Source organism: Podarcis erhardii, assembly GCF_964252035.2.
Source record: "Podarcis erhardii genome assembly, chromosome: 2".
In the NCBI taxonomy this organism is placed as follows: Eukaryota; Metazoa; Chordata; class Lepidosauria; order Squamata; family Lacertidae; genus Podarcis; species Podarcis erhardii.
The window spans coordinates 48701514-48714336 of record NC_138498.1 but is presented as its reverse complement, the minus strand read 5'-3'; the positions used below and the strand labels follow the sequence as shown (position 1 = coordinate 48714336).

At 38.5% G+C, this 12823-nt stretch overlaps 1 protein-coding gene across 19 annotated transcripts in view; it reads right to left on the bottom strand.

Moving 5' to 3' along the window:
- TENM2 (teneurin transmembrane protein 2) overlaps positions 1–12823 on the bottom strand; it is a 782612-nt gene that overhangs the window by 375376 nt on the left and 394413 nt on the right. For all 19 annotated transcript variants that reach the window (XM_081845776.1, XM_081845777.1, XM_081845770.1 and 16 more), the window contains one exon: positions 11979–12062. In XM_081845776.1, coding sequence (XP_081701902.1) covers positions 11979–12062 — 84 coding nt within the window. The remainder of the gene's footprint in view (positions 1–11978; positions 12063–12823) is intronic.

The following is a 12823-nucleotide window of genomic DNA, read 5'->3' as shown; positions in this document are numbered from 1 at the left end:
TTCAAAGTCTTTGGACATAAACATAGGTTCCAGCCTGCACCACAGAGAACTAGTATCTTATTGACCGCAATACAATTAGCAATAGCTCAACAATGGAAAAAAGACTGAGATACCCCTGAACACATGGAAAAATAATATCTGGGATACAGCAATGTCTGAGCATCTTACCAAAGGAGGGCAATTAAAGGCATAATGCATACAGACACCTTCCAAGAAATGTGGACCCATTTCTTTAACTATGTTAAAGGCCAAAATCAAGACCTTGTTATACCAACCACTCAATATTCTCCGTGAAGGGGTTACATTAAGTAATATGTTTAAATGTTGAATGTGTAAGTTCATGTCTGGAGTCAATGGATAAAACAAACACCATTAGATGTACTGCTGGATAAGTGTTAAATGGTTCTTATATTTTAAACAAATAAACAATTGGGGGGAGGAAAGTGAAGAAGAACAGCCAAGGCGATGAGAAGAACAAAGCACAGACTAGAATAAAACAAGATATAAGATTGGATCTTGGAAATACTAGCAGGGTAGAGTCCATGTTAATGTGCTTGTTTGTGGAGAAAAAAAGAGGAAGATGGAAGTTACTTTCAAGGTTTAATATTTCTGAAACAAGGAAGATCTCCAGTAGTGAAAGACTGGATCAACTGATAGCAAGTCAGTCCTACTTAGACCACTTTATTCCCCTAGTTCAATGAGACATGGGGAACAAAAAAGAGCCCAACGAAAACTAAAAGACAAAATAGCAAGCAATTCACATGTGAAACAGATGTGGAAAACCTAGTCTACTCTAAACCCATCTTTATGGTACAAAGTAACCATTTAATGGGCAAGGCTAGACTTCATCAATTTAGTATTCATCATCGTTAACAATGATTAATTCATTTGCTGTTCCGCGGTCATTACAGTAACACCCCAGATATTCTACAATTATTTTAGTCATTAGTGTGAGCCATTATTTCAAAGCATTAAGACAGTTTTAGTGAGAAAGCTCTTTCACTAAAGCTCTAATCTCTCTCCCCCCCACCACCACAACGTCTTGCTACCTTATCTGTAACTTTCTCTAATGTATGCCTTTCAGTGCTCACTGGTATGATGTTTCCAAGTCTTCTGATGTCCTTTCCTTACATCAATGATTATAAAAGAGGGTAAATAATGATATCTGATGCTTCCCTAAAGGTTTGCCATGAATTTCTCAGTGTCTTAAGGTTTGAAAAGGATAATAAACTAGGCTTCTTCATGCCTTCTGGATACCACAGAAAATACAATACAGTGGTACCTCGGGTTACATAAGCTTCAGGTTACAGACTCCGCTAACCCAGAAATAGTGCTTCAGGTTAAGAACTTTGCTTCAGGATGAGAACAGAAATTGTGCTCCGGCGGGGCGGCAGCAGCAGGAGGCCCCATTAGCTAAAGTGGTTTTTCAGGTTAAGATCAGTTTCAGGTTAAGTATGGACCTCCGGAACGAATTGAATACTTAACCCGAGGTACCACTGTATTGTAAATTGAAAGTCAGGTGCACAAGCTTTAACGACTTCAGGAAATAATCAAGGATACACTATTGTGTGTGCAGCCCAATCTTAGTTATGCTTACCTAGACACAAGTCCCACTGTGTTCAATGGAGCTTGTTTCCAAGTGCACAGGGTTGTAGTCTTGGGTTGCAATCCAATACTTTTCCAGGACTAAGCCCCATTGACCTCAATAGGGCTTATTTCTGAGTAGACATATAGATAATTATGCTGCATTTTGTCATCCTAAACAATTTTCTTGCAAGTAACTTCCATTAATCTATCTGGGATCACTTCCAAGAAAATAAAATTGTGATGCCTGTCTATGATCCTATGCCAAGTTAAATCATTTATGTGCCTCTATTACTAGTAACAGTAGTGAGCCAGTGTGTTGTCAGAATGTTGGACTATTCTCAGCCTAATCTACCTCACAGGGTTGTTGTGAGGATAAAATTAGGAGGAGGAGTATTGTTCCATCTTGAGCTCATTGGAAGAAAGGTAGGATATAAACATAAAATATATACTATTTATCTATCCATATATGTATTACTGCTGCTACGACTACCACTTTATACCACTTACATGTCAAAATGGCTTCTAAGTTGTTTACAAATATAAAACCTATTATAAAATATCCACACAAAATTAAAATACACATAAAAACATTTCTATCGAAACATTCAATATATCCATAATTAAAATATACAATAAACCAAGCCTGTTAAAAAGCATATCAAGTGAAAGAGTTAAAAGAATTAAACAATTAGGTCAGAAAGTTAAACTTCAAGGGAACGCTTGTCAAAACAGGTATGTTTTCAAGAGGCAGCAGAACGCCAATATCAACTAGGCCCCTCATATTACAGTCATGGCAAAACTAGCCAGACTCCAATTGCTGATCTAATGCCCTTACCAGACAGCAAAGTTGGTGATACGCCATAGTCTTAGACAGTTCCAAAGGCAATGTTACCTGTGTACTTGTTACTAGAGGAACTCCACAATTTTCAGATTTGGGAACTTCTTACCCATAGGGCCTCTGACACAAGCAGCAGCATCCACCCAAAGGAAAACACTCTGAAATCATATTCATTTCAATTGCTGAGCTGTATTTATACTTGACTTCCCTATTATTATTATTATTATTATTTATTAAATTTGTATACTGCCCTTAATCCGAAGATCACAGGGCCTATTACAACACAAAAATACAAAATGAGAACAGAAGATACATAATAAAACAAAACAAACAAACAAACAAACCAATAATCCCTCTCTGACAAAAAATAAATAAATTTAAAAGGCCATAGAATGTTACTCAGCCAAAGGCCTGGTCAGAGAACAACATTTTCGCCTGGCATCTAACGATATGTAAGCACTTCTGTTCTATACCACATGTGTCATTGACTATTTCTGAAAAAAAATGCTTTAAAAAATAGAATGAAATCAGCCAGCATTAATCCTATGGAATAAGTCAGCACTAAGAGATGGTTTTTATTTTGTCACAGCTTGTGTTAAAAACTGCCACCTATGTAAAAAGTGCCATACAAAATGCTGTTTTTTAAAATCTGCCGTCATTGAATTTCATAAAACATGAACACTTATTTTCATGGTTTCAAATTCTCCAGGACATGGTACAATGCACCCGAGATAAGTTTATATAAATCTGACACAATGTTGTATTTTGCCAGAAGCTCCATCTTGCAAGATGCAATCTGTTTTATTTCAGAAACAAAGTTTGCAAATTTGGTGGTTCGAATACGAGTGTTCTGCAGACACAAGTTCTATAACAAAGAATAAATCTGTCTTGAGGGTTTCTATCACACACAGTTGTCAGTTTTCTTTCTGCTAGTAACTAATCTGCAATTAACCCCCCCCCCAATATATTTGATTCTTACAAATTATATTTTTATATACTAAGCACACATATTTCATAATGTAGCTTACAACATGCACTGATAGATGATTCATGGGCAAAACAGCATGTTGTAAGAAAATTAATTGTTCAATGTGAAACTGGCATCTGTAGAAATCAGTGCACATACCTGCAGGATGTAAATACAGTTTTGCTTGCCTATTATATAAATATATAACCTGTATGAAGTCAATAGGAATAAATATTTGAAACCTAGAGTGAAGGAGCCGGGTTGACTAAACTAATTACTGGGTTACCTTCAGTGGAATTGCAACAGGGTGAACAGTGTCTGGTTTATTTAAATGCAATTTTCTATGACGATAGAAATACCGGTAGTTGGGTGTGAAAATTGCCAAGTTTATGTGTTTTAGTAGCTATTTTAAGATTAATGACAGAAATTCCAGAGATCTACAGTGGTGCCTCGCAAGACGAAATTAATCCGTTCCGTGAGGCTCTTCGTATAGCGGTTTTTTCGTCTTGCAAAGCAAGCCCATTAACAGCTTAGCGGATTAGCGCTATTAGCGGTTTAGCGGCTTTTAGCGATCAGCTGTTAGGCGGCTTATCAGCGGATCAGCTGATAAGCGGCTTAACGGCTTAGGAAAAGGGGGGGAAGGGGGGGAACCCACAGGAACTCACAAGACATTTTCGTCTTGCGAAGCAAGCCCATAGGGAAATTTGTTTTGCGAAGCGCCTCCAAAACAGAAAACCCTTTCGTCTAGCGGGTTTTCCGTCTTGCGAGGCGTTCGTCTTGCGGGGCACTACTGTAAATTCATAACCACACAGTCACAGTAGGCTAAAATACACCTGTCATTTCTTTTGGAAATATAAACTATACTGTGAATCCCTTCTTAAAACCTCTTAAAAGGTTTTATAGATGCCACTCTGAAATTAAAAATCAAAGACTTGAAACTTTAAAATCATGACCACTGTTTTGTTCACAGAACAGAGCTTTCCCAGCTTGTTGTCATAGCCCCCATCCCCCCAAAAGAAGCTGATTGGGTCAAGGGAACCTTAGGATGGTGTTGGGTATGGTGCAGGGGCATACTGAAGATGAGTCCACAATGAAAGTGAAAGTGCCTTCCTGCTTCTTGCACTAGGCTTCTTTGGATGAAAGCAAATTATAATTCAGTTTGTAAGCTTATTTATCACAGAAAATTAATAAATAAAGGCCATGAAAATATTTCAGTACTTCTAGAACACCACAGACATATGAGAAACAGGAGTGATGTAGACACCTGTCCCAGATGTCTTTATTCAACAAGTTATTTCTCATGCCCCCATACCCAGGTTCCATCACAAATAGGAATGGAGAAATTTTTGATTCCCCCTTTCAGTTTTCGGAATGAACAATATCAGAAAGAAACTTTGTAGGAATCACAACAGGCCTGTTCTAGAGATAACCCCACAAAACATAGTGCTCTGAATGTGATGCAATTAGTAATACACGGGGGAATGTCATGCGCAGAGTTCCCAAGGTGAGGATCACCAGTCCTATCTGCATTAAAAGAGATGCCTACAGTGAAGAATAGAAAGGGAAAGTATTAGACCCAGTTTGCATATCTTGTTACCCACCAAGCTAGCCCACCAGCCATGTTGCAACTGCCAGGTATTTGACAACTTCCTCATTTCTTTCTGGGAAAAAGAGAGGGGGCTTAAAGATTTCCTGAAAAGTTTCAGCACACTGGATCACAGCTTCTTCAGACTTATAATAAGACAATGACCATCTGCATCTTGTCCCTACTAATCTGCATTTGTAGGTTGGCCTTTGTACAGAAGTACAGTGCCAACATATTGAAATTGGAAGCTGATCTGCCCCTTTTGCTTATAGGTAGCAGCACCGAGCACAATTCCCTACCACAGTGATTACCTAACTAGTGTCTGTATATAATCTACTTTCAGACAATGAGAATAATCACACCAACTTCAGCAAGAGTAGAATGTGTCACACACTGTTGTGGTCTACAATGTTGTATACTGGAACTTCCACTGTCAAGTATTTATGAACAGTGCCATAGAGTAAAAATAACAATGAAGTTGGTCATTCTAAGTGTGGCTTAGTATCAGACTAAGATTTACAAGATTCACATTCAAATAACCATTTAGCCCTGAAACCCACTGGGTAAACCTTTGACTAGTTACTCGTCAGCTTTATCTACCTCATGAGGTTGTTGTGAAGATAAAAGGAAGAGAAGCCTTTTACACAGATATTTTGTTGGAAGAAAAGCAGGGTATAAATGTAGTAAAGGTAAAAAATAAAATAAACATACAAGCTATCAGAATGTGTGTAAATTTCTAAGTTATTTGCGGAAAAGATATATCCCTATTCAACAGAACTTGGAATTTAAATATCAACAGTACAGAATAAAATAAGAGAATGGATGAGAGAGACAGGAAGGGTTAGAAAGATGAATATGAAGTACAATGGTGCCATTTCAGCTGTGGAACTGAAAAAATGGCAAACTATACTTAACTCAGTTCTTCAGTTTCTGAGTAAATGAATTGCAAAACAGAACCTTTTTGTGCACCACCAGCAGAACACAGAATGTATGAGCAAATATAGTGAGGCGCACGTTGGGGTTTGGTCAGGGAGATAACTGATTTAGATTCCTGATCAGTGATTCCATGAAGCTCAATGAGTAATCTTTGAGCCGCACTGGTGATATTATGAAAATAAATGAGGTAAGAATAATTAATTTAAAAAAACCTTTGCACATTTCTGCAAATTATATTACAGTGGAACCTCGGTTTCCAAACGTAATCCATTCCGGAAGACCGTTCGAGTTCCAAAATAGTCAAAAACCGAAAACTCAATACAGAAGCCTCAAAACAGAAAAATTAATAGGAAAAACTCAATACGGAAGCTGCCTCGAAAGTTCATCTTCCAAGGCGCATTCAAAGACGGAAGCATTTACTTCCGGGTTTATGGCATTTGAGTTCTGAATCATTCGTCAATGGAGATGTTTGAAAACTGAGGTTCCACAGTAGTAATATATATACATAGGTACCTGGGAGTAAAACCCACTGAACTTAGTGGTATTTACTTCTCAGTATATCTGGGACACAGGTGGTGCTGTGGTCTAAACCACAGAGCCTAGGGCTTGCCAGTCGGAAGGTGGGCAGTTTGAATCCCCACGATGGGGTGAGCTCCCGTTGCTCTGTCCCAGCTCCTGCCAACCTAGCAGTTCAAAAGCACGTCAAAGTGCAAGTAGATAAATAGATACTGCTCTGGTGGGAAGGTAAATGGCGTTTCCGTGCGCTGCTCTGGTTTCGCCAGAAGCGGCTTAGTCATGCTGGCCACATGACCCGGAAAAACTGTCTGCAGACAAACGTCAGCTCCCTCGGCCAGTAAAGCGAGATGAGTGCCGCAACCCCAGAGTCATTTGCGACTGGACTTAACTGTCAGGGGTCCTTTACCTTTTACCTTTTGAGATCTGTGTCAGATTGCACTTTGAGAATGTACAATAATGATTATCGTGCACACTGCAATTGTAGAATGTTTTAAGCAAATCACATGCATTTAGGTATCTTCATAAATTAATCCAGAATTGTTATCCTTGCACTGCAGATATAGGGCTATGACTAAGATAGTTGCATGCCTGAGATCTAGTTAATTTATGGCTGAGAAAAATTTGAACAAGTGACTCCTTAGTTTGCAGTATGTTAAACAAGCTCTCATTGCACATCATGCCCAGTGGCTTTAAAACCAGGCTTAATCAATCCTAACCTTTTAATTGGCTTTTACAGTGCTTTATTGTCACATTTTAACTGGCTTTCACAATATTTTCAAGAATTCATATATTGTTAAAAACCAATTAAAAGATTACTGTAAAACATTCAAAGCAGTTTTAACTTGTGTAACCATTTTCAAAAAGTGGTAGTCATCAACACAAACAGCAGCACAATAGAAAGCTTTCCCCTAGCTACAAGCAAGAGCTCATCTAGAAAAAAGGCTATGTATGTCTAGAACACAGGCAGTTCTATGCCATTTAAAATACAGAATAAAAGAAAAGTAGATTAAATGTTCTGTGCATTCCACTAATAGTTTTGAGTACTCAAAACTATTAGTGGAATGCACAGAATGTTTAAAGCAACCTTACTCACAAAAATAAAATGGAATACACTTTGTTAAAAACACTGCCTCCATGAAATAAGCACACCTATTTCAATAATTGTTTGGGAATCCATACAAAATGGGGCTAAAATGTTTTTCTTCTTAAGAGTGAAATCACCTTCAAACTGACCTGGCTTGGTAAGATGGTCACATAACCATATCTTATTGGCTTTATAATGACATGGTATCATTAACTGCCAACTTAATTGCTGATTGATAGGTATCACTTCAGGAAGAAGCCTGTTAAATTACAACTTGCAGGTTAGGAAAAGAAGCAGGTACCAATAGGTGATAAAAAGCACACAAGAATGTCATGTGAGAATGGTTTGGGGAAAATATTCACCCTCACAAAAACTTATTTCTACCCCAAATATTTCAGTGAAACTCTTGTGGCACACCTCCCAAAACTGCTTTGCACAATTGCGGGGTCCTCTAGAACTGGGATGGGGTGCTGCTACAGGGGAGTCAGGGCAATTAGCAAAAATGGTCTCTTCTGCCCTTCCACCAGTGGGATCCTCTGCTGGATCAAACACCTTCCATTAATATAAGGAGTCCTTTCATTCGTGGAAGATACATGTAGGATCTAATCTTTTATCTACAGAGAAACAAAGGTTTTGCTTTTACTATAGCCTCATGTGTTGTTGAAACATACTGCAGTCATTGTAGGGATGTGTCCTCAGATAGATGACAAAGTCTGTGCCATCTGTCTATTCACAGAACCATAATTCTTTCAACAAATTGCTAGTACTGCAATGCTGATATTACTGCCAATTCCCACATCTGTGTCATTTTATGTAGTATCCTGTTATTTCAGTATACAATGCCCAACTTCTGAATCACTACATTAAGATTATATATGTAGACATGATTCTCATCCCACGTTAAAATATAATAAATAAAAGGGTTATATCTTAATGTGTTAAAATGCATTTTATAAGCATGTGCTTTAACTGAGGTAAATAATCACACACACAAATAAAAACTGTAACAAAATATTCAGTTTGCTTATCATTATTATTGTTGTCAGAGCAGTAGGATTACTCAATTTTCTACAGCGAATGATGTGGTTCTTTTTAGATGTAACCATGTGCAAACTATACCAGTAACAGCATTTGTCCTTTCTACAAGAACAAGTTCCTGGCAAGTAATAAAATGGACCAAAGCAAACACAGTGTTTCAAATTGAAAGCAAAGGTTTCAAGAGGAATTTTTTTCCTAGCATGAATTAAGCAACTGTGGTTATTGGGTGCAGATACTGAGTCACATTATGAATGTTGCGATACAATGGCTGATCATGAGTTATCATAGTATTCATGTCTAACAGCCTGTAAGAAAGGCAAAGGAAACTAGCTTTCAGGGAATATTAAGACACCATGGTATTATTACAAATTTACCTGAAGTGATAAGGAACTGACCACTTGGAGACTATGCAAATGTTGAGAAAAAGTAGTTTCAGACTGTAGTGAGAATGTATGTTTGAACATTCATTTGTGCCATTAACTCCCTGCATGTTAGGGTGAAGGTTATTTTATAATTTGTATTCCTCGTATGCTACCTTTCCAAACAAAAGATATTCTTCCTGAATTTGTAAATGGTACAGTACACTACTGTTCCCTTGTCAACAAAACTTGGTAGCTGAATGAGGTGGGGTGGGTGACTGACAAAGCACCTTTTCAATTGACTTTTAGATGTGCTCAAATTAACCATTGCTGGGAAACGATAGCAGAAAAGGACTACTGCCTCATGTTCTTTTTCTGAGCATCTGGCTGGCCACTGTGTAAAACTGGATGCAGGAGAAGACAGTTTTTTCATCTCATCTAGCAGGGCATGTTTTTTGTTATTATGAGAGCCTGTCCCTCATAGCTAGAATATGCTTTTCATGCACAAGGTTTCACGTTTCATGTTTGACATGTTAGGAAAGTTAGCCAAGAATAATTTGAGACCAGTTCTGGTCACTTGTGTGGAAGAAATAACAAGATCATATAATGAGATATTAGCACTTTGGTTAGTAGCCCTAGGAAGAGTAGCTTCCCAAAAAGACACACAAAGGAAAATAAGCAATCACATGTTTACCATATATTTAGTGTTCCTTGTTAGCTTACAAAAATTATGGCTACATATGTGTGGAATATATAGCATGTCACTGAATCTTAATCTGGATAATATCTAGAGCTAGAGTCTTCAACTGGAAGCATACTTCTCAAGCATCCTTCATTGTTATGAGCACCCCTCCATCTTTTTCAAATATTAGTAAATAAAGGAAACTGGCATAAAAACAGACTTGGCTAGCAACAAAGGGTTAGCTGACAGTCCTTAGATGACTAGCTGGGGAATGTGTGGACGTGCTGTATGTGCGGGACACACTCACAAATAATTTCATTTGGAAGAATCATGTTGCAGCTGCATATGGGTCTTGAAGTTTAGGCAGCATCTTTACAAGTCAGCACAACTGAATATACTGCACTGTGCATCATTCCCATTCAGAGAAGTTAATTTATGCAAATTATATCAAATGTATATTGGCTGGACATGAGAGCCCACTGCAGGATAATATATTATTGTGAGGGTGGGTTTTTTGGGTAGGCTATATGCCTGAGTCCCTTCTAATCCCAGATCCAGCGAGGATTTGATAGTTGGAATAGCCAGACCACCTTCTTAGTAATGGATCTAAGTATGGGTCATTAGCAGGGCCATCTTAAGCATATGCGGCGCCAGGGTGCAAATATCCGCCTGGCGTCGTCCCCCCAGGTTGCCCAGAGTTGTTGACTTAGGGGGAGAACCCCAAAGATGTTGACATTTTTTTAGGGAGCTGATGCCACGCTTATCTCTGCTCAGGAAAAGAAAACAGGAAACATAAGGAGCCCAGCGCAACAAAACAGCCTGAGGCGTCTGCGTCAACGACTGAGTGAAGCCAGGCGCCTCATGGTGTAAACAGCGTGCGCTGGGTGGGCCTCTCCATGGCCCTATGCCAATCTGCCTCAGTGCCTCGCCCACCCCCGAACTTGTGGCACAGAAGAGACCGCAGCAGAAGAGCCCGCCATGGCACTCTGACGGGTGGGCTCTTCCCCGGACTCCAACTCTTGGGCCCTGGACTCTTGGCCTGGCACCCCTGAGAGCCCGGCGCCCCGCACCCCTGGTGCCTATGGTTAAGACGGCTTTGGTCATTAGGGTAACAAAGGGAGTGGCACTATACCAGAGAACAAATGGGTGCCCCTCCCTCAACACACTGGGAGTTAGGAGAAAATTGAGAGTTTTGGGGTGTTTGAACTGGGCTAAAGTCAGTAGACAGGCAGAGGCCTGAGACAGAAGCAGCGCTCTGTAAATGGAAGGAGCACTTCCAGGGTCCAAGTCACAGTAATTAACCACAGTGTTCACATGTATAAAACTTGGCTCTTCTATGTCAGCAGCAACACACAAGCAGCAACTATAAAATGAAAGGTCTCCTCCACACACATATATGCTGTAAGTAAAAGCCATGTTTTTATACATGTGAGTTCATTCTGCACTGAGGAATTGTTTTCCAAAATATAGCACAGGAAGCAGCCTAAGTTAGTCAAAACCAAAGGACAGTATAAAACTACATCGCTGCACACACAGAACAACTTATATGAGTGCAACAGAACTTCACCTTTCTCTCCTTCCCTTGCATGCACCCCAAATCTGCTCTGGAGATTCCCTTAACCCACTGGAGCAGATTTGTGGATTGTATGAGAGGCACCAAGGAGGAGAGGGAGGGAAAGTTCCATTGCATTCACAGAAGTTGTTCCATGTAATGATTTAGTGAGTTAAAAGCCTATACGCTAACATTTTTGTTACTGAGGTAATTAATTTAAAATATTATTTACTTTAAGGACTACTTTCAATATGCTTTTGGAATATTTGTCACAGATTTTGATATATTTGAACTAATTATTTTTGTGTAGAATTTTCAGAAAAGATTATTACATAGGACAAGATGCTGACCAGATCCTCCTGGTAGCTTTCCTAAGAATCCATCATGGATGTATAATCAAATTTCTCATGTGCATCCTTTTAGAACACACACCCCGGGTGGAAGAGGTCCTAGTGGAAGTAGTGGAGCATTTGCAGTAAACTAACTTTGTATTTTAACGGTCAAAGGGCAGGTATCAGATTCTGTAACCACATTTTCTAAGAAGATAAAATGCATCTAACCTTCCATATTTTCAACACTAGGTCCTGTACCTCTCACACTTTCAGTACTGCATCTCGACAATGAGCTCTCCATCCAATACATAAACCAATATTTTAAAAAGAAGAAACTAATTCTAAGCAGTAACATTGACCAGCAAACAAGAAACACACAGACAAATAAAAGTAAAAACATTATATAAATTTGGCTAGACTAATCAAAGCTGGAAACACACAGCTAGCAAGGCTGCGAATTGAGTTATAGGAAATACAGGGTGAAGGAAGATGAAAACCTTACGTATTAGAGAGTTCTTTGTTTCAGCCAGCTGCTGCCAGCCTGTCTGTCTGTCTTTCAAAGTCTCAGAAAGTTGTGTATGAAAATCTAAATAAAATAAAATACATAAGTTTTAGAACCAGCTCTTCATCAGCCTTCATTGTCACATAAACATTTTTAGATGGCATGTTCAGCAGTCAGGATTTTGAGAATTGTTCACCTTCGCCACCCACCACACATCAGCAAAACATTTTGTGTGACTACATCTAATATCCCAAAAACATGCTGATAGAATTACTAGGTGTAATGTATATTAGTCCCCATGGAACTAATGTGAATATTGTCTGTTTATATTAAGTCATAGATTTTGCCTTGAGTTACTTTACTTACAAATATTAATAAAGAATCAACATCATCTGGATTATTTTTGCAGAATGCAAATTAGACAGGAAGCCAAGTAACTGAGAATAAACAGAATAAGCCTAATAACATGTTTCCAATTTATATCACTCTATATTAGTTACAAAGGTAATTTCTCTGACTTTTTAGGAATCATTATGAAAGCATATTAAGAAGCATTTTGCAATGGAAGACATATATAAAAAAATCAAACAGGTCCTTTTCAGATTAACCAAAACATTTTTCAATGCATCTATGAATATCAACACTAAACTCATTTTTAAAAATTAGTATAACCAAGCCTTTTTTGTTCCACTACTCACTGGTATGGAGTACTTCTCTTTTTTCTTAATAAAAAACCCACTATTATTTGGCATTTATAAGGCGCCTAAGATGTTCTGGGTATGGTACAAAGATGGTTAAAAACAAGAAGACCCCTAGCTGATGGCTTACCATTTAATAGACACAAA